Source organism: Branchiostoma lanceolatum, chromosome 1 (assembly GCF_035083965.1).
Source record: "Branchiostoma lanceolatum isolate klBraLanc5 chromosome 1, klBraLanc5.hap2, whole genome shotgun sequence".
Lineage (NCBI taxonomy): Eukaryota > Metazoa > Chordata > Leptocardii > Amphioxiformes > Branchiostomatidae > Branchiostoma > Branchiostoma lanceolatum.
The window spans coordinates 30413929-30433111 of NC_089722.1; the positions used below are offsets into that span (position 1 = coordinate 30413929).

The window sequence follows — 19183 nt, forward strand, 5'->3', positions numbered from 1 at the left end:
CTAAAATACTTCCACTAAAAAAATGGATCAAAATTGAGTTTAAAAACAATTATCAGTCTCTCCATACAGGAATGGAGTCTTCCAGTAGCACATCAACACAATATGGACCAGTCCAAAACCATATCCACTTATTAATTAACAAATACACTTCTGCTAACAAATGGACTTTTTCATAATCATTCCAGCTCAACATTAAAAGAAATAATTACAGAATCCTCCCCTTGCAAGAATGGGATATTCCGTGCCATCTCCATGTAAACTACACCAGTGGAAAAATATCCGCTGAAAATTACACTCTTGCGCATAATCAACCCAGTTCAAAATTGAATGAAAAAAGGTCAACCCCAGGGAAGAATGAAGTTTTCCATAGTATACATAATGATATATATGAAGATTTGACAGGAGAAGAAGGAAATGACCAAAAACAACATATTTCAGCGATAGTATGGGTGAAATATAAAAATGTGACGCCCCTTTGTTTGAATGCATGATTCAATAGTATACACTTTGGGTTGAAAATAACGAAACCAAAAAATTCTTTGTTTAAAATTCGGCTGCTAAGCAAGCTCGAGCACTACGGCATTTCTGACCTTCTTCAGTCTTGGTTTAGGGCCTTCCTAACAGAGAGAACCCAGAGGGTTGTCTTTGACGGCGGAACATGTAAAGCTGTCAGGGTCACCTCTGGAGTCCCTCAGGGTACAGTGTTAGGCCCTTTGCTCTTTCTACTGTACATTAACGACCTCCCCAGCTCCGTAGATTCACACGTTCGATTATTTGCCGACGATTGCTTGATTTATCGAACTATCAGCACGCCTTCTGACGCACAAGGTCTACAGTCTGATCTTGATGCACTAACAGATTGGCAAAATCGTTGGCTTATGTCGTTCAATCCCTCTAAATGCCACATCCTCCATATCACCCGTAAAAAGCACCCCATCCTAACTCAGTACTCCCTAAGTGGAGAAGCCCTCACCGGTGTCAAGTCCCACCCCTATCTTGGAGTACAACTGTCCGACGATCTGCGGTGGGACACCCATATCAACTATGCCACTAGCAAAGCCGGCAGGGTACTAGGGGTCATTCGGCGCAATTTGACCCATTGTCCATCTAGGGTCAAGGCCACTTGTTACAAAGCGCTGGTGCGGCCCCACTTGGAATATAGTGCCACCGTCTGGGACCCGTACACCACCAAAGGGATACAGGCGGTGGAGGCCGTCCAGCGCAGGGCCGCCCGAGTGACTCTGAATGACTACCGGCAGACTAGCAGCGTGACACAAATGCTCAATGACCTGCAGTGGACCCTTCTCTCTGAAAGGAGGAGGAACGCCCGTCTCACCTTTTTCTATAAGCTAGTTAATAACCACATCAATATTAATACAGATAGTCTACTGAAACCAGCTCAGGGGCGCACCCGGGGAAGCCACACGTTCAAATTTCAACCACTTTACGCCCGAACAGACTCATTTAAATATTCTTTTTTCCCTCGCACCATACCCGAGTGGAACGCCCTGCCTGGCGCGGTCTTTCCGCGCCAGGCTGGAGGCCTGCCCGCCTTAGCCTGGGACCTCCTCCCCCCCCTACTTTGCCCCTCGCGGGGTTATCTGGGGGTTTAATAAGTTGAAGTTGAAGTTGAAGTTTAAAAAATCGTTTTGAAAGGCTGTATGGCAAACATTTGAATGAGGGCCTGTGTACATGCCAAATTTCACATTATTTTGGTCTAATACATGTAGGAACTGGAGATGTGTATCTTTTTTCAAAAAAGAGTGAACAAAGCCATGTAATCACATGTCCTATATAGGGATTCCCATACCATATTTGGCATGAATACTAGCCTACACCTGCGCCAGAAATGCAAGATAATTAGATTAACTCAATTGACCAATCAGGTGGTCGCAAGGCTCACAGGCATGCAAGGCCAGGTGCAAGGCACTTGGGGTCACTGACCTTTAGGTCATATGTAGTATTGAAAGTGACAGAAGTGGCAAATATTGTCAAGAAAGCCCAAAATAAATCGTTTTGAAGATATGTATGCCAAAAATGGGAATGTAGTCCTTTAAATATTTGTTCAAGCCAAATATACAGCAAATTTCAGGTCATTCGGTTGAAATACCAGGGCGCAGGAGGCCAAGATATGCTAAAAATAGCCTAAAAACCTCAATAAAATCACTTTCAAGGTCAATATCAAAAAAAGGAAAACAACGCACATTGGTTTTTGCCTACATTACCTCTGTACCAAATTTCAGGTCATTTGGTCAAAAATGACAGAGATGAATCGATTTGAAGATTTGACAGGAGGAGGAGGAGGAGAAGAAGAAACATGAGTAAAAACAATATGTTTAGCCATACTAGGTATGGCTAAACATAATTGATTTTTTTACCACAGGAGAGTTTGTCTGTCAGAGAGCCAGTCAAGAAGAGTCACTTCCTTACATTCTCAAGGTGAGTTGCACTCATCTTCTGCTTTGTCTTTCCATCCATCCATCCATCCACCCATCCATCCATCCATCCATCCATCCATTCAACCATCCATCCATCATTCTATCCATCCATCCATCCATCCATCCATCCATCCATCCATCCACCCACCCATCCACCCATCCATCCATCCATCCATCCATCCATCCATCCATCCATCCACCTCAGAAATTCATCTCCTTTAATTATTAATATTTGTCTAATATCAGAGAATTGATTAATATCAGAGAATGGACAGGCATGACACTGAGTGAAACGCTAAGAAAAACAAAACCAAGAAGTTTGGTTGCCCGATCTTCTGTGGTGCCCCAATGGTCCTATACTAAGGGATAGAAGAAGAATAAGAAGAAGACAAGACTTTAGTCTTGAATTAAGTGTCTAAGCCATTAACCATCACATGTTCCAATTATTTTCTGACCCTTGACCACTCTCCCAGGTTTGCGTACTCCAGACATGACGCTAAGCCTGCATCCCCCATGTCTGAAGAACCCGTCCCGTCACAGGCCGGACAAACCCAGCAGACTGGTCCAGAGATCATGGTAAAATGTGACGCATCATTTTCAAGAAAATTGTGTTCTGCTCGTGACATCTTACTATAAGTTATTGTAAATGCAGAAATGTTTGAGGTTTTATTTTTGTCCAAACAATACTGAAGTAGTGTGTGACTATAGCGCTGCCGCAAACTTAAAACCCCCGCAAACACTCAATTTTCGCCTTAGCGCGAAATAAAAACCACACGAACTTAAATGCATTTACAGTTACTGTATCACATGCACTGCTGGTTTCCTTTGAGTACAAAATTTCTAACAAAGATTAACTACATGCCATTGAAAATGTGTATTTGAAAGAAAATTACTATTCAAGGTCCAAAAATCATTGTAAAATGTGACGCATCATTTTGAAGAAAATTTGTTCTGCTGTGATGCCTCCAGTTGTCACATTCGATTCCTATTCTGTTTTTAAGTACAAAATTTTACAGAAAGACTCTACAATGTTGAAAATGTATATTTGACACAAATCAATGTTCATATCTGATGTATCAGAAGGAAATTTGTGCGTGTTGCTTCACGCTATTTCTTGTGTCATACTGATCTTTTTGAGAATTTGTTGAACAAGATTTATGAGATTTTTGTCCCTATGTTTGCAACTATAAAAGCTGTCATTTAACAAGACAGGGACTTTCAGACTATTATAGTTTAACCTTTATCCGTTTGGCACCCAATTCCCAATTTGTTACAGAGCTAGGTAGCAGGTTAAGACTTGGTGACTAATTATGATACAAAACTGTGTTGTGTAGGAATTCACCCACAGCCTTGTGCTGGAGTGTCTGAAGGGCACGTGGAACACGTCCAACCGTGGGGTCGTCTTTGGGCTCTACGAAGGCTACAGCAAAGCTCAGGTAAGTTATTCACCTTTATCAATTCAAGTACTTCAGATTTTAAGACGCTCAATGCTACAGATAGATTTGACTATATCTTTAGATGCAACAGCTCACACAGTGTTAAAATAGGCAAATATATAAAAGATTGTTTTGTTATTAGAAAAATTAATGATATGAATGATACTCATAATTAGCCCAACTTGAATCATGTAAAACCTAAGATAGTCATTTTGTTGTAGTGAATAGTTTTATTCCATACTTATGTCTTGTTCTATGTTAACTGTTGTTGCTATACTTTGTACCTGCTACAATAGTCGTGCAATAAAGTACTTCCGGTAAAGGAGACTGGCCCAACTCATAGAGGGGGACATTTGGTTTTCACACATTGGTGTGTATCTAGTACATAGTTTTTGCAGCCATTTCAAAGTTTCTTCAAGTAAACTGAGTTAGTATTCATCATGACTTTGAAATATATCCTGGGAAAATAGATTCACTACAAGATACAACACATACACTGAAGGTGTTGGATTGATAAAATCCCTCTGAATCAGTTTTTTTAAAAAGTACTTGTAATACCCTTTAAAACACCGCAAAAGAACCCACCACACCTTTCAAAAAAGAATAGGGGCATGCCCCGGTGTGCGATGGTCCAAACCTACAGTCCTATGACCACACATGGGCTCGCCCTTAGTGATAGCCTCCGGCCAGTTGGGCAATCCTGGCATGTACATGCTGAACCAATAAATGAAATAAATTAATAAAACACCGCAAAAACAGACTTGTAAATTACGCAGTTTGGCTGAATTTAAGTACAAGTTTCTGAATAGAGACAGAATGTACACAGGTTTGGCAGTAATTGATATGGTAATTATCATTGTTCTTTTCAACCCTTTGTAGATCCTGAAGAAAAACCTCTCCACAGAGGCTCTAAAGGGCATCAAGATGGAGGCAGTTACAACCACTAAGGCCCGGAGTGGGTCGTTTAACCAGCCTGGGTCTACACCCAGTCCCCTGACCCGCCTACAGAAGGGTCACGGAGCCTCTATGCTGCAGAAACTCCTGTCGGAGACGGACACCAAATTCATGGCTTTCTCAGAAGAGGTGAAAATGTGCTTTTTCTTGTCTCATCACTTTCCAGAACTTGTCCTACCGGTAATAATGCAGGGCTTATTTATCTCCAGGACTTAGATACACCCCACAGAAAATAGATACACCCCATCTGTCCAAAAAATCTGAACTTCATCTGAACTGAAACTGATGAAAATGCATTTTTGTAAGCTTAAAATGACAGATTTAACAATGAAAATCAACAAGTTGGGCTTCCAAACAAGGAGGGATGGATGGAAAAAATTAAAGCTGGAGACAGCCTTTTACTAATGTGGATTTGGAATTGTTTATCTTAAAGGCACCCAGAGCATTTTATAAGACTTCAAAATGGGAAATATTCTAGTTGGTGTAATCTTTATGAAATTGACAATTAATGCCACTGTTTACCACATTTGCGTTCAAATTTCTTTTCAAAAGTGCGCAAAAAACGGCACAAAAATAAGCTACATGGTGATCTTTTAGTTTCACGCGCCTACTGTTAATTCCGTAGATACCATAGCCCCGCCCATCTCCGTCAAAGCGTAGGATTGCAAATTCAAAACATAAAAAATGCAAATATTTGACAGACATGCAGTCACTCTCTCATTGGTCGAACCGCTTATTGTGATGGACAGTCAGGATCAGTCTATTAGGGCTTGGATTTTCTATCAGTTCTCACCACACAACAACAGCGTATCTTTGCTCAATCAATTTCGATATGTAATGGTATAGTGTTATTGAAACTTGCTATCTGTAGGAGTGACTAAAAAGGTGAGTTTTTTAATCAAATTTCGAGCCTCATAAAATGCTCTGGATGCCTTTAAGTAAGTCTTTCTATGACAAGTGTAGAAATTGTGACAAGTCATTTTATGTCTTGTGTAACAACAGAACACTGGGGAGAGAGAGTTGCTTCATGGGATAGCTGCCTGTCAAACCAATGATGTCATCAACAGAAACTGGTGCAGTGAGTATCTACATTGTAACTCAATGTTCTTTAATTGATATTGTTGTATTTTTTTCTTTCTCTTCTTTTTTTCCCATGCTTTGCTTGGCATTTCCTGATGTTTTTTTATTCATTTTCAAAACTGTGGAAACTGACATTTTCTTAAGTGTATATAGTAAGAGTTCAAACCATCCCCTACATCTGCCCCATAAGTAACTATTCAAAGAGAGGAATGTTTGGGCAGTTAAAAAAACTTCCTCACTAATTCTATAGTAACCAATCGTTTCAAGTACTATTTCTCTTGCATGAAAATCTTTTGCAAGTATACATGTGAGCAGAAACGTATCTGTTTTCTTTCATTTTGTCAGTGCCTATATAATAAGGAAATTGCAACCAATAGTAATTTTAAGTTACTGGAATAGTCTAAGGTAAAGGTAGTCCCATAGCCTTTTTGAGGCTGTATACCTAGGGGCAGGGTTGTCTAGGGCACGGTAGTGGAAGGCAGAGCTCATCTCTCTCCTTACACTGCCTTTTACCTCCCCAACCTATGTCAGGTACCCATTTTTACCCCTGGGTGGAGTGAGGAAAGTCGTGTACAGTACCTTACCCAAGTACTTTTTTCAAAGTATAATAGTCTAAGATCTAGATGGAAAAGCATTTTGATTTGACATTGTCTTCTCCAGTTGAGTTAGTCAACTGTCAGGTGATGCTGCAGGGGTGTGAGACGCCGGGCTGCGTCATCGCTAGCGCAGCCAACGCCCGGATACTGCAGTGTCAGCACCAGTCAGCCTGGAGGGACGGGGCACTCACCAGCAAAACAACTTGGGCGGGGTCACTGGAGGGCATGCAGGTAAGGCTATACAAGCTTGATTGCTTATATGATATCTACGGGAGGTCTCAGACCTGATTTAAAAAGAAGTTCAGAGATATTAGGGATGTCCCTGTAGCTCAACTGGTAGCAGCCTCCCAGTCAAACTCTTGGATATAATTAGTGGCTAACTGGCTAGCACCCAGTCAAACTCTTGGATATAATTAGTTGCTAACTGGCTAGCAGGTAAATGTGTTTTGAAGTAATTATTTTTGCATGGCTTAACCATGTGTTGCATTGGAAAGTCCATTTAGTGGCCCCTCCCCTGTATGGAAGAGATGGGGACATGAAAATCAAGCCTTTGGTTGATCAACACCTTTTTTGCGGGTTTTTTTTTTTACGACCGGGGAGGAAAATTTCACTGATGAGAGTGATGACCTATGCTTTGTTTTCCTATATCCACCAGTATTTCGCCACCGTTGATCCAATACATTCCCCAAAGGCCGGGCGCAAGCTCCTGCATGTGGCTGTTAATTTTGTGTGCTCATGTAGTCCACATTCGGAGACAAGCCTTTTTTTGTTTACTCTCCAGTATTTTGCGACCGTTGAGCCAAAACATTCCCCAAAGAGCGGGCGTGAGTTCCCGTGGCTGACGGAGAGCGATATCCAGCAGCACGAGCGCCGACCCTCCAACTCCATCCACGCCATGCCCGACCTTGTGGGCAGCGGCCAATCCGTGAGTTTGAGTTTATTAATCATCATCATCATCAACATCATCATCATGGGTTACCCCTATATAGCCCCATCATGGGCAAAGTAGGAGGGAGTTGAGGTCCCGGGCAAAGACGGGCAGGCCTCCAGCCTGGCACAGTAAGACTCAACGGTGGGAGCCATCACAACTGTGCCAGGCAGGGTATTCCGCTGGGGAATGGTGCGGGAGAAATATGAATATTTGTACATGTATGTGTCTGTTCTGGCTTTCATTTAGATCCACACTTAGCTTACTGTAAAAGCAGAAATGTTCGCTGGGATTTGATTTTGCGGTAGAGAGAAAATGAAGCGTTCGCGGTGGTTTTTAGTTCGAGTTTGAAGTAATTTATAGTAGTGCTACAGTCCCAAGATGGAACACTTTTCGTGGTGATTTTAAGTTTGCTGCAAAAAGGGCAAATATAAAACCACTGCGAGCATTTCTGTATTTACAGTAACAATATACAATACATTGTAGCTTCCTGTGGTCCTTTATATAACCTACAAACATAACTGCACAAAACTACATGACACACAGGAATATAACATATACAGAATATACATGACTGTACATAAATGATAAAAGAAATATAAGGTTACTTGAGTACAATGTAAACAATATCGAATGACTTTAGGTGGGCGGCGTGGTGAGCAGCACGGTGGGAGCGAAGACGGCAGATGATGACCTACAGTTGCAGAGGATCATTTCCCACTGTAGTTGTCAGTTCTACTACGCAAGCTACGGACCCCTGGACTTGGACCCTTCCACTGTGCCACCGAAACCTGAGGTTCGTATGTGTATGCATGTAGATCAGGGAATACAGAAATATTGATACTAATAAAGGAGCCACAGCTACTGAGTACCAGTGAAATTACAGCATATTTGAGAGGTTATAATATAAGGAACACCATACCTTAATACGTGATTTGAAGCCAAAAAAATGCTAATGATGCGGAATGCATTGAAGGAATATTTTCAACTTGATTATACAGAAGTAGTTTTGTCTCTGTCTGCAAGCCAATAAATACCAAAACTTTTGCAAGGAAAACAGTACTATATATACTTTTACTTCTAAAATTTGTAACAGTTATAAGAATCTTCAGAGTTACTTTAAATCACTTTAATATAGTGGCAGGAAAATATAGTGGTTGGGGGAAAATGGAGTAGGTCACGGCACTTAATTTTAATGGTGGGAACAAGCATTACTGTCTCAAATATTAGTGATCAAATATTTGCGATAATGACATTTTAGCGGTTTACCAGTGACCGTTAACAAATCAAGAATTACAATAGCTATGGACTGCTCATTAATCTGTAATCTTCTGTTCATGTTCAGGAGAATGAGGAATTGTCGGACATGTGGAAACGGGAGCGAGCTGTGGACTCTTTCACAGTCGTCCATTCTGAGCTGCAAGTCTGCACCAACTCTGTAAGCTGCACTATATCTGTTCTCTAGTTTTTTTGCCTTGTTCATGTTTTTAAACAGTCCAGTCATGTAACAGTTTGTAATGTACATTCAACTGAACGATTTGGATTGTGTATAAAATCATTAATTTGTTTTTGTTCTTGATGTAACTTAGTCAGAGAATTATACATAAAATATTCTTGGCCACAGCTAGTAGATACATGTACCAGGGTATATGTCTACAAAGAAGTGATCATTTATGTATATTTTTTAGTTCAATCATTTTTTGTTCAAATTTTTTCCAATTCACGTGAAGAATTACAGTTGATATTTTGTTGACAGGTGCAATATGCCATGATCCTGGATATATGTCAGAACCTGCTGCTGTATGTGGAGCCTAAAAGGAAGGTAAGTCTAACATGAAAATCTGGTATTCAAATTTCCACCAGCCGTGCACATGGTGCACGCAAGGCATCAAATTATTTTATGGAAGCCCATCATGGGATACATGATTATAGAAGAAGCCTGTGGGATACCATAAAATGCAGACTAGTTTAAAAAATCAATATCAAATGTTATCATGGCCCAGGTATAAATACGCATACATGTCAGCGAATACGTATATGGATAAATTACTTTGTGTATGCTTCAACTCTAGAGTAAGAAATATGATGATGACATGTCAGTGAGGTTGTACATTGTTGAAATGTTGTTGAAATGCAGGAGGCCAGTGAGCGGCTACAGAGGATGCGCTTCCAGCTGCAGCTGTCCAGTGTGGAGGACCAGAGAGGACCACTTCTGCAGATGCAGAACAATGTCAGGTAGACACAGATTTTGTCTGTTTGTTTGTTCCACATACATGTAACCAGTAAACTGCCTTAAGGTGCACGTGTAACATGCCAGCTTTGTACAGTAGGTAGAAGCTGTGTAAGACTGGACTGTTTGATTTGATCCACCCACACTTGAACGCCTACTCTTTTCGATAAGTGTGGTGGGTTCTTTACCAGCTCGAGGCTCACACACTAAAGCTATCTACTCATTTTCACCAGATTCAAGTAGAAATACATGAAGGTGTTAAGTACCTTTCCCAAGGGCACGACATTGGGGCCTGCAAACGATAGGAATTTGATCCCAGAACTTAAATTAGATCCTAGCTATAGGTCAGCAGCACTAACAAGACCGTTGTGTCAGGTCTTACCAGATTTACTGCAAATGAAAACAATGTTGTGTAAAGCCAGCCTTTTAACAATTTAACTGTACTTATTTGATAACATTTTACACCATTGTTCAGCCACATTTAGACACAAAGACCTTACATTTGAGACATGAGACCTTTTCAGACCATTATATGATGTGATTGAAGATCATAAGCAAACTAATGCGTTTGATCTTTTCCTAGGTCTCTGTTGTCCAACATGCATCGTCTGGAAAGAGAGCTCTACAACACACACCGGGCACTGGAAGCTAACATCACAGACAGAGGGTATAACTCATTTACTGTATTATCTCTTGATTAAACATGCATTGTAAAATACATAATTTTTGTTATGTACAAGGCAAAATTGTGCAAGATTATAAAAAGGATGAACTGCTGCAGGATTTCAGATTATTCAGTACTTATCTGTCTTTCCAGTCTGCAAGAACAAAGTCAAGACTTGGCAAAACAGTACAACGGGTGTAAGGAACAGCTGACAGCAACCAGTGAAGAGTTACACGCCATGATCAGGTGACATGCCATGATCTGTTTCTATATGCAAGAGTTCAAAGATCTCACACCTCCATCAGATATTTAGACTTGAGGTCAATGTTCAAAGTTCAAAGGTCTGAGTCAAAGGTCAAAGTCACATCACACCTCCCTCAGATATTTAGACTTTGTTGCAATTGTATGTCTTGTTATCAATAAATACACTACTAAAAATGATTTGTCTTGTTTTTTCTAGTTTTCTTGTTTTTACTTAATTCGTGGACAAATTTTCTTGAATGAAGAACTTCCTTGAAAATGATAAGAATAAATAAGAAAAGCACAACAGACCATTCCAAGAATCTTGTCTTGTAAATTCTCACAACAAGAAACATTTTCTTATTTTTCTTAAATAAAGAAATAATTTCTATAAAGGATTTTCTCTCATAAGAATTTTCTAGAAATTAAAGTTAAAAGTTCTTGTTTTTCTTGAATGGAGAATCTATTTCTTGCCATGTATAAGAAAATACAAGAATTTTTCTCTCCCCTATCTTCTTTTTCTGGTAGTAAGAAAAAACAAGAATTCAAAATTATGAAAACAAGTAACAACTAGAATTTTGTTCTTGAGTGGTCTTGATTTTTGTATCAAGAAACCTTAAGAAAGAAATTCTTGTTTTTCTTGGGATGTTTAAGAAAATAGAAGAATTTTCTTCTTGCCTTTCTTGAGGTATCCTGCTTAGAAAAACGAGAATTTTAAAGATATTTAAACTAGAAGACAAAGCTCGAGTCATAACTAGAATAATATTCTTGAATGTTATTGATTTTTCTATCCAGAAACTTTGAGAAAGAAATTCTTGTTTTTCTTGGGATATTTAAGAAAATAGAAGAATTTTCTTCTTGCCTTTCTTGAGGAGTCCTGCTTAGAAAATCAAGAATTTTCAAGATATTTAAACTTGAAGACAAAGTTCAAGTCATAACTAGAATTATATTCTTGAATTTTCTTATTTTTCATATCAAGAAACTTTGAGCAAGGCAATTCTTGCTTTTCTTGATAATAATACTTGAAGAAATACAAGAAATACTTTGAAATTCTTATTTTAACTCGTATAATATAATGGTTGTTTCCTGGCTAAGATGAGGCTATTGCAAGAAATAGAAGCCAAGTTAAATTTTCTTGAAAAATCTTGATTGTTCTAGCAAATATCTGCATAAAATTTTGACCAATGGCAACACTTGCCATGTGATCTTTTCCTAACTCCTGGTTGGTGGAATCGAATCCCACTGGCAGTTGGTGGAATCGAATCCCACTGGCAGTTGACAGTAGGGCCAAAGCTGTGAGAAGTTCATGCCTTCAAGTGCTGTTCACTTCTAGTTCTATTTGTATTAATTGAAGACTCAAGTCGGTTTCAAAGTCAAAACCCAGGTACAAGAGAACATATACAAGATGGGGATCATGGTCTGAGGCTGCAGCAGATGCCAAATTTTGCACGGAAACACTGGATAGCAGTATGGAAAAGGTAAGTGCCCCCCTCCCCACCCGACTATATGAAAATCAGTTCAACTTTATTTAACATATGAAAAAAACTAAGTTAAAGGGCCCCTGGTTGGTTTAATCATCAAAAGCATCAAGCATTAGAGATAATGATAAGTAAAGCCTCTTTGGGTCCAACTCAAAACATCTTTTTGGCCGACGAATTAATAGATTTTAATCAAAAAGCGATCCGCACACATAGGAAGATTACATTCCACCGCTGAGGGGTGGACTATTTTAATTGTATTGTTTCTGGAAACATATATAAGGATAGGTTAAAGAATGATAAAACATATGACGTGCTTTGTGAAGAAATCATTTCAATTGAAACTTTCACATCTAGAAGCTGGAAGCTAGTTAGCTCAACTCAGAAAGTAAAAATTGATGACATAGTCTTCATTTTTTTCCCCAGATGTTGGAAGATCATTAATGCCAATGGGAATGCCAAGTCAACAGAAATGGGCTAGAACAAGTTGAAGGGTTTGGGTTCCGTAGTCGAAGATCATCATCCAAGTCAGATGAGGCTGCTCTATACCACCTTCCAAGACGATAAAGAATTATATATTATGAAATATATCATATGTAATAAATCATATAGCATGTTAATTACATAGCAGTTTGTAATCTTTATGTTCTTTCAGTTTCAGAAGGCTTTGTATCAAAATTAGTTTTGGTATTTGTACAACAATACATGTATTGTATAATTATATATTATTATTATACCTATTATTTTTTGAAAAAATACACTGTAAAGCTTTGCCAATGTCATTTTTTTTCCATAGTCCACAAATGTGACAATTTACAGAAATATTAAGCCGTCAACATGTCATTTTAACTGTAACTCTTGGAGCGAGATTCTTCTTGTAAGAACATCAGTCTTATATTATAAGAGTAAGAAAACATTTCTAGGTAGCAAGAATTGTGTTCTTGAAGTAAGAAAAGTATTATTGTTGTAAGAAGATTAATCTTAGAATTCAGCTAACATTTCTTGACAGCAAGAATTGTGCTCTTGATATAAGAAAAGTATTCTTGTTGTAAGAAGATTAATCTTAGAAGTAAGAAAAAAATTCTTGGCAGCAAGAGTTGTGCTCTTGATATAAGAAAAGTATTCTTGTTGTAAGAAGATTAAATAATCTTAGAAGTAAGCAAACATTTCTTGACAGCAAGAATTGTGCTCTTGATGTAAGAAAAGTATCCTTGGTATAAGAATATTAATCTTAGAAGTAAGAAAAAAATTCTTGGCAGCAAGAATTGTGCTCTTGATATAAGAAAAGTATTCTTGTAAAAAATTAATCTTAGAAGTAAGCAAACATTTCTTGGCAGCAAGAATTCTGCTCTTGATGTGAGAAAAATATTCTTGGTGTAAGAATATTAATCTTAGAAGTAAGCAAACATTTCTTGGTAGCAAGAATTCTGATCTTGATATAAGAAAAGTATTCTTGGAGTAAGACGATTAATCTTAGAAGTAAGCAAACATTTCTTGACAGCAAGAATTGTGCTCTTGATATAAGAAAAATATTCTTGGTGTAAGAATATTAATCTAAAAAGTAAGCAAACATTTCTTGGTAGCAAGAATTGTGCTCTTGATGTAAGAATATTAATCTTAGAAGTAAGAACACATTTCTTGGCAATAAACAATCTTTGCTCTTGATGTAAGAAAAGTGTGCTTATTGTAAGAAGATCAATCTTAGAAGTAAGAAAGCATTTTCTAGGCAGCAAGAATTATGTTCTCGAGGTGAGAAAAATATTCTTTGTTTAAGAAGATCAGCTCTAGAAGTAAGAAAGTATTTCTAGGCGATAACAATTTTTGCCCCTGAAGCGAGAAAAGGATTCTTGATGTAAGAAGATAAATCTTGATGTAAGAAAACATTTCTCAGCAATAAGTATGTTTGGTCTTGAAGTGAGGAAAATATTCTTAGTGTAAGAACCTACATCTTGAAAATAAGAAAGCAGTTCTAGGTCTTGAGAGGAGAAATGCATTCTTGTTATAAGAACATAAAACTTAAAGGGAAGAAAACCTTTCTTGCCAGTAAGAATTTTGGTCTTGAGATAAGAAAAAAAGTCTTGGTGTAAGAACCTAAATCTTAGAAATAAGAAAGTAGTTCTTGCTATCAAGAATTTTGGTCTTAAGAAGAGAAATGCATTCTTAGTATAAGAACCTCAGATCCAGGTGTCTGAATCAAGAATATACATAGAAAAAAAATCTTACTACAAGAATTACTTTCCAACAGTAACCAAGGTCATTTTTATAAGAAAGATTATCTTACTACAAGAAAAAGTTCAGTAAGTTAAAAATTGCTTAATTCGTGGACAAAACCTTTTTCTTGAATACAGAAAAATTTGCTTGCATGAAGTAATATTTTTCTGTATGTAAGAAAAAACTAGAATACAAGAAATTGTATTTTTGGCAGTGTAGTAGTTTATTAGCTGTGGAAATAATTGATATTTACAGGTGTCAATCAATCGCTTCCTGTTACGCTACAGTGAATGTGACTAGCATATGGAACTTGCCTCTGGCTTTTTGAAATGATGTCTAAATGTTTTTTCTTATTTGCCAGCTGTTTTAAGGAGAGACAGCAACTGCAGATCTCTCACAAGAGACATGTCACAAAAGGTCAGTGAACAAATACATGAATATCATTTTGAAAAGAGAATCATAGAATGTAGATTTTGCTACAATTTCATTTTTAATGTTTATAAATACAGTGATAATGATGAGAACAAAACTGAGTTGACAACCAATTCTTAACTGTGTCTGTAGTCCAGTGGTTAGTGACCCGGCCTCTGTATCTAGATTTTGTGAGTTTGAATCCCATCCGTTTTAGCTCACTTGACATGCAAGCTACTGGAAAGGGTCACAGTCCTTAAGCCCCCATCACAAATAAGAAATTCAGCTCGGCCGACGTGTCGGCAAGCTTTAAATTTGCATTGTCCGACGGCCGACGGCCTGTAGATTACGCAGGCTTCGGGCGATCTTTAGAAATAAAAGTTGATCCAAATATTGCCCTTTTACATGTACTAGGTTAGTCAATACTGACTTTGTCCATGTCCAAGAGATGGTACCGTCTCATGGGGGATTTTTAGTTTTTAGTGGTAGTCGCCCGAGATTTTCATTGGAAAATACGGTCGATGCTCGGGTGATTTTGAAATTCGGCGAGCTTCGGGCGATCTACAAAGTCGGCCGACGCTCGTATGAATTGTGACGCCATCTTTAGCAGTGATCTTTAAGCTGTAGTTCACTGTACTTCTAGAAAAGAGCTAGGGGATTTCCCCGGTAGATTGAATCGATAAGTACTGTACATGACGTCTGTCTTCCCTGTGAGATTAACTGGATCAAGATATTTTTGTTTGTTTGACATTCTTCCATGATGTTCCAGATGACCAGGTGACCCCTGTGCGGAGGATTGAAGTGTGTTTTGTGTCGGCCAAGTGGAGACTGACGGAGGAGGATGGACAGATCGGGGTCGCTGACCTGGCACTTACTGACTTCCTGTAAGAGTCTAACTAGACCTGAACAGCTTTTGTTTGGAGTAGTCTAATTCACTTGTAAACAGACATATTTTGCAAGACAATCATCAAGGAATTCAGAATGCTCCTCTTGCGCAAACTAGCACATGTTATAGTTCAGGCAAGTTCTTGTGTGTGCTTCCATGTGTGGGTCGGTACAAAGTCTCGCGAGATACTTCCCTCCTATGATGACTCAGCATCATACAATCACCAGTAAGCTGCATAGTTTCCTTTTAGAACTTTATGAATTCAACTTGAAGTCACACCAGACAGGTTTCCCCAATGTGGCTTCTTCAGAGTTTCAGGCTCAAGATCTGAACAGCCATAAGGAGGATTTCATAGTTGGATATTATGGCACACCATGCCGCTACCTAGTTGATACTTAGCTTTTGTAAATGGTAGATTACAATACATTCTTTCGATGGAAATCACATTCTCTTATTGCCAAGTGTAAGTTGAACTCAGACAGTTTTATCATGCTGCAAATGTTTGACAATGTGGGATGTCCATTGTTTTGTTTCTCACCTGTGTAGGTACACCAAGGTGACCAAGAGTGACGACTCAGGAGAACACCTGTTGGAGCTGGGCTGGGTCACTGTGGCCAACCTGCTACCAAACGAGGCATACAAGGTACATGCAGGTTCATATGTTTGGGGATGGATTGTAAAGATTTTGTGTCTGTGTATGTTGGAGGGATGAAAAGGTTGGTGCAAATGTTTTCCAAGTCAGCTGTTAGACTTTTTTCTTGCACGCTTCTCCATATTTTTACTGTATTGTTTTTTGAATATTTTTTCCACTCATCTATATTTCTTTTTGTGTGTTTAATTTGCTAACTCAGTTTCAGGGACTAAAAATTAGGACCATGACTGTCGTAGGATGTCTCCCTGATGGTAATCTCTTTATATCTCTTGTATACTCACACAGGATGTGCTGCGCCCGCAAGTGTCCAGCCTGGATCGCAAACACACCCACCGGAAAGCTCTGCGAGCATTCAGCAGAGAAAAAGGGACAGGTACACCACTCTTTCATGCTGTTAGAATTGTACGCATCAGATTTTACCTTCTAATCTAAGCATACTGAGCAATGTTAAAAATGCTAGTTTGTAGTGCTGTCCTTGGTGCTGAGATGCTGGTTACTGTAGCCACAGAAACTAGATCAAGATGGAACGAAATCAATTCATCAAAAGTCTGCTTATGTACATTTGCTGAGAAAACTGCTGTGAAAATTTTTCGTAGACCAACATTACATAGTTCAAAACTTTGCAAGACTTATGGTAACCACAAGTGCCACATAGCTAGAACAATTGATTAAGTGATCTACAGCAACACAATAACAGTATGATATGCTCTTCACTGCTACGAGGATCCACTTCATTTTCATATGTATAAAACTGTAATATTTTCATATAGTTTTCACACTTTTATTGATTGTACAGGTATTGTATTCGTGATTGATTGAACACCATTGTTTCCCCTCAATTGCTTTCCGTTATCCATCATGTAGTTCCGTGTATGTTGTATTCCTACTCACTGTAATTGTTTTATATTTGTATTTCTGTTTTTGAGGACAGGGCTTATTATAGGCATTTCCCTTTTTTGCACTATCCTTAGTAGATGAATTTAGATAGAAAATTGATTTTGTTCTGCATGTGTGAGGTTGTATTGTACATGACGGAATGTCTTTATTCTAGTTGGAGGAATCTCAGTGAAGGAGCATTTTGAGGTGAATGTGGTGCCGGTGACCATCCAGCTGACCTATCGCTTCTTCCGTACCATGATGACCTTCTTCTTCCCAGGAAGGAATGTGGATGAAGGAGAGGAGACAAGTTCCCAAGGTAGGGTTTTGTCATGTTACTATTGATATAGTGCTGACCTCGGTGCTGAAATTCAGACTGTTAAACCCTCATAACTGATTTCTGTAATCAACTTTATGTCTTTGTTTTTGGTCTGTCTGTTTGTTTGTGTTGGTGTGTGTCCGCAGTTATTTGAATACACTGTCAGTAGAGTGGCAGGAAGTCGGTAACTGGGAAGATGACCACAAAGGTCAGACTTGCAGTAGTAGCAGGAAGTAGAGTTCAGAGGTGATACAACTAGTACTTCATTAGAAATGACAGCCCAGGTCATGGGGATTTTTGAACTAATTGTATCAATTCCCTGTCAAAGTTAAGAAATGTATGTGTTCAAGGCTCTTTTTAATCGTTCAACATGTTTGTTTACATCTATGTCATGTCCCTCTCCGCAGCTGGAGAGTTTGAGGCAGAACCACAAGCAACGGTAAGAGAAACTTGCATCTGTACACTATTGTGTAGGCTTTCTTTGCATAAAATGAATGTTTTTAAAGATAATTGTTCTACATTCAGCTACTCAATTAAGGACATGATGTATCCTTACATGCTCCTGATCTCTTAACATGCATGTTCTTTTTCCAGGACTCCAATTAGATTTTAGCATCTTTGTTGTAACATTACAAGACCTTAGGTTGCATGTCACTTTGCATGTCATGTATCTTTTGAATATCTCTGGTCTATATTATATACAGTGTTTGCTCTCTTTATATTCTGTTTCTTTTTACCGCAAGAATAGAACTTCTGCGAAAGTTTCAATACTTACAGTATTTACAGTTAAGCAGGACCTAGACTTCAGTATCTCAGTTTCAGCGTACAAGAGGCACTTGTAGTGTTTCTCTACTACCTCTTCCCTCCTGTAGTCTGTAGGTGTTCATGTCCGCTCTGGACCTGTAGACGAACAACAGCCTGCAGCAGCGAGGGACTCGACACAGCCGTCAGCCAGGGTACAGACCACTGCATGGCATCATTGTGTGGTCCCTGTCCTCATGCACAGCTTCTGTCCTGTCCTTGTCATGCGCAAATCCATGCTGTACATGTTTTAGCGCTTGTCTTTTGTTTTGAATGTTAAACAAAATCTGTTTGCTTTGCTGTATCATAATTGAGGGATGTCTCTGTAGCTCAACTAGTAGCAGTCTCACACTTGAGCTTTTGGTTCCAATCAGTTGCTAACTGGGAGAACCCGGTACATACCTGGAAAAGGCATCTTAGTTGGGGCTGAACCCATTTTTTACTAGAGTTGGAATGTATCAAGCTGCTTGTTTTTTATGTGCACGTACCCGTTGCATTTGCATGTACATGTGTACAAACATTATTCATTGTGGTGTTCGTGTTCCCATAGGCTCTTACTGAGCTGTTGTTTTCACACATTTCTCATTGTTGTTCACACAAAGTTGGTCATGTGTCAGTTTTGTGACCATATATAATGGTGATTTGCATGAAAGTTCATCTAAGCTATATGTAACATTGTAGTTTACTTTCTTGATAAAGACAAATAAAGTCGAAACCGGTCGAATTCCGTCTCAGCGACGTCATTATCCCAGAACTACGAATGATTGTAGTTTTATTTTAGATCCAGCACAACACTTACTGAATGCTGGCCGTACAGGCAGCATTCTTCAAAATGCATGACCCAATAACCTTTGACATGTGACACCAATAGGGGGCCAATGGTGCCAGGAAGTTTGCACTGCCCCCATTGTTATTAGATATTTGATATGGGTGAAGTGCCTGATGAAATCTATTCATATGCTTTTTCTTTTTTTTCTTGAGTA

The 19183-nt window shown here is 38.8% G+C and overlaps 1 protein-coding gene and 1 long non-coding RNA gene across 4 annotated transcripts in view; both read left to right on the forward strand.

Annotated features, from left to right (window-relative positions):
* LOC136448189 (bridge-like lipid transfer protein family member 2) overlaps window positions 1-19183 on the forward strand; it is a 51515-nt gene that overhangs the window by 27588 nt on the left and 4744 nt on the right. For 2 of the 3 annotated variants that reach the window (XM_066447397.1, XM_066447407.1), the window contains exons 41-60: window positions 2384-2439; window positions 2912-3014; window positions 3773-3874; window positions 4754-4957; window positions 5831-5906; window positions 6569-6735; window positions 7286-7429; window positions 8076-8228; window positions 8778-8870; window positions 9189-9254; window positions 9570-9667; window positions 10246-10329; window positions 10480-10572; window positions 14617-14672; window positions 15436-15550; window positions 16099-16195; window positions 16490-16577; window positions 17256-17399; window positions 17807-17838; window positions 18272-18355. In XM_066447397.1, coding sequence (XP_066303494.1) covers window positions 2384-2439; window positions 2912-3014; window positions 3773-3874; window positions 4754-4957; window positions 5831-5906; window positions 6569-6735; window positions 7286-7429; window positions 8076-8228; window positions 8778-8870; window positions 9189-9254; window positions 9570-9667; window positions 10246-10329; window positions 10480-10572; window positions 14617-14672; window positions 15436-15550; window positions 16099-16195; window positions 16490-16577; window positions 17256-17399; window positions 17807-17838; window positions 18272-18355 — 2055 coding nt within the window. The remainder of the gene's footprint in view (window positions 1-2383; window positions 2440-2911; window positions 3015-3772; window positions 3875-4753; window positions 4958-5830; window positions 5907-6568; window positions 6736-7285; window positions 7430-8075; window positions 8229-8777; window positions 8871-9188; window positions 9255-9569; window positions 9668-10245; window positions 10330-10479; window positions 10573-14616; window positions 14673-15435; window positions 15551-16098; window positions 16196-16489; window positions 16578-17255; window positions 17400-17806; window positions 17839-18271; window positions 18356-19183) is intronic. The other variant, XM_066447417.1, reaches the window with a different exon arrangement.
* On the forward strand, window positions 11449-14024 carry LOC136448204 (uncharacterized). The gene is made up of 2 exons (XR_010757843.1): window positions 11449-12044; window positions 12471-14024. It is a non-coding gene; the product is annotated as an uncharacterized lncRNA (long non-coding RNA).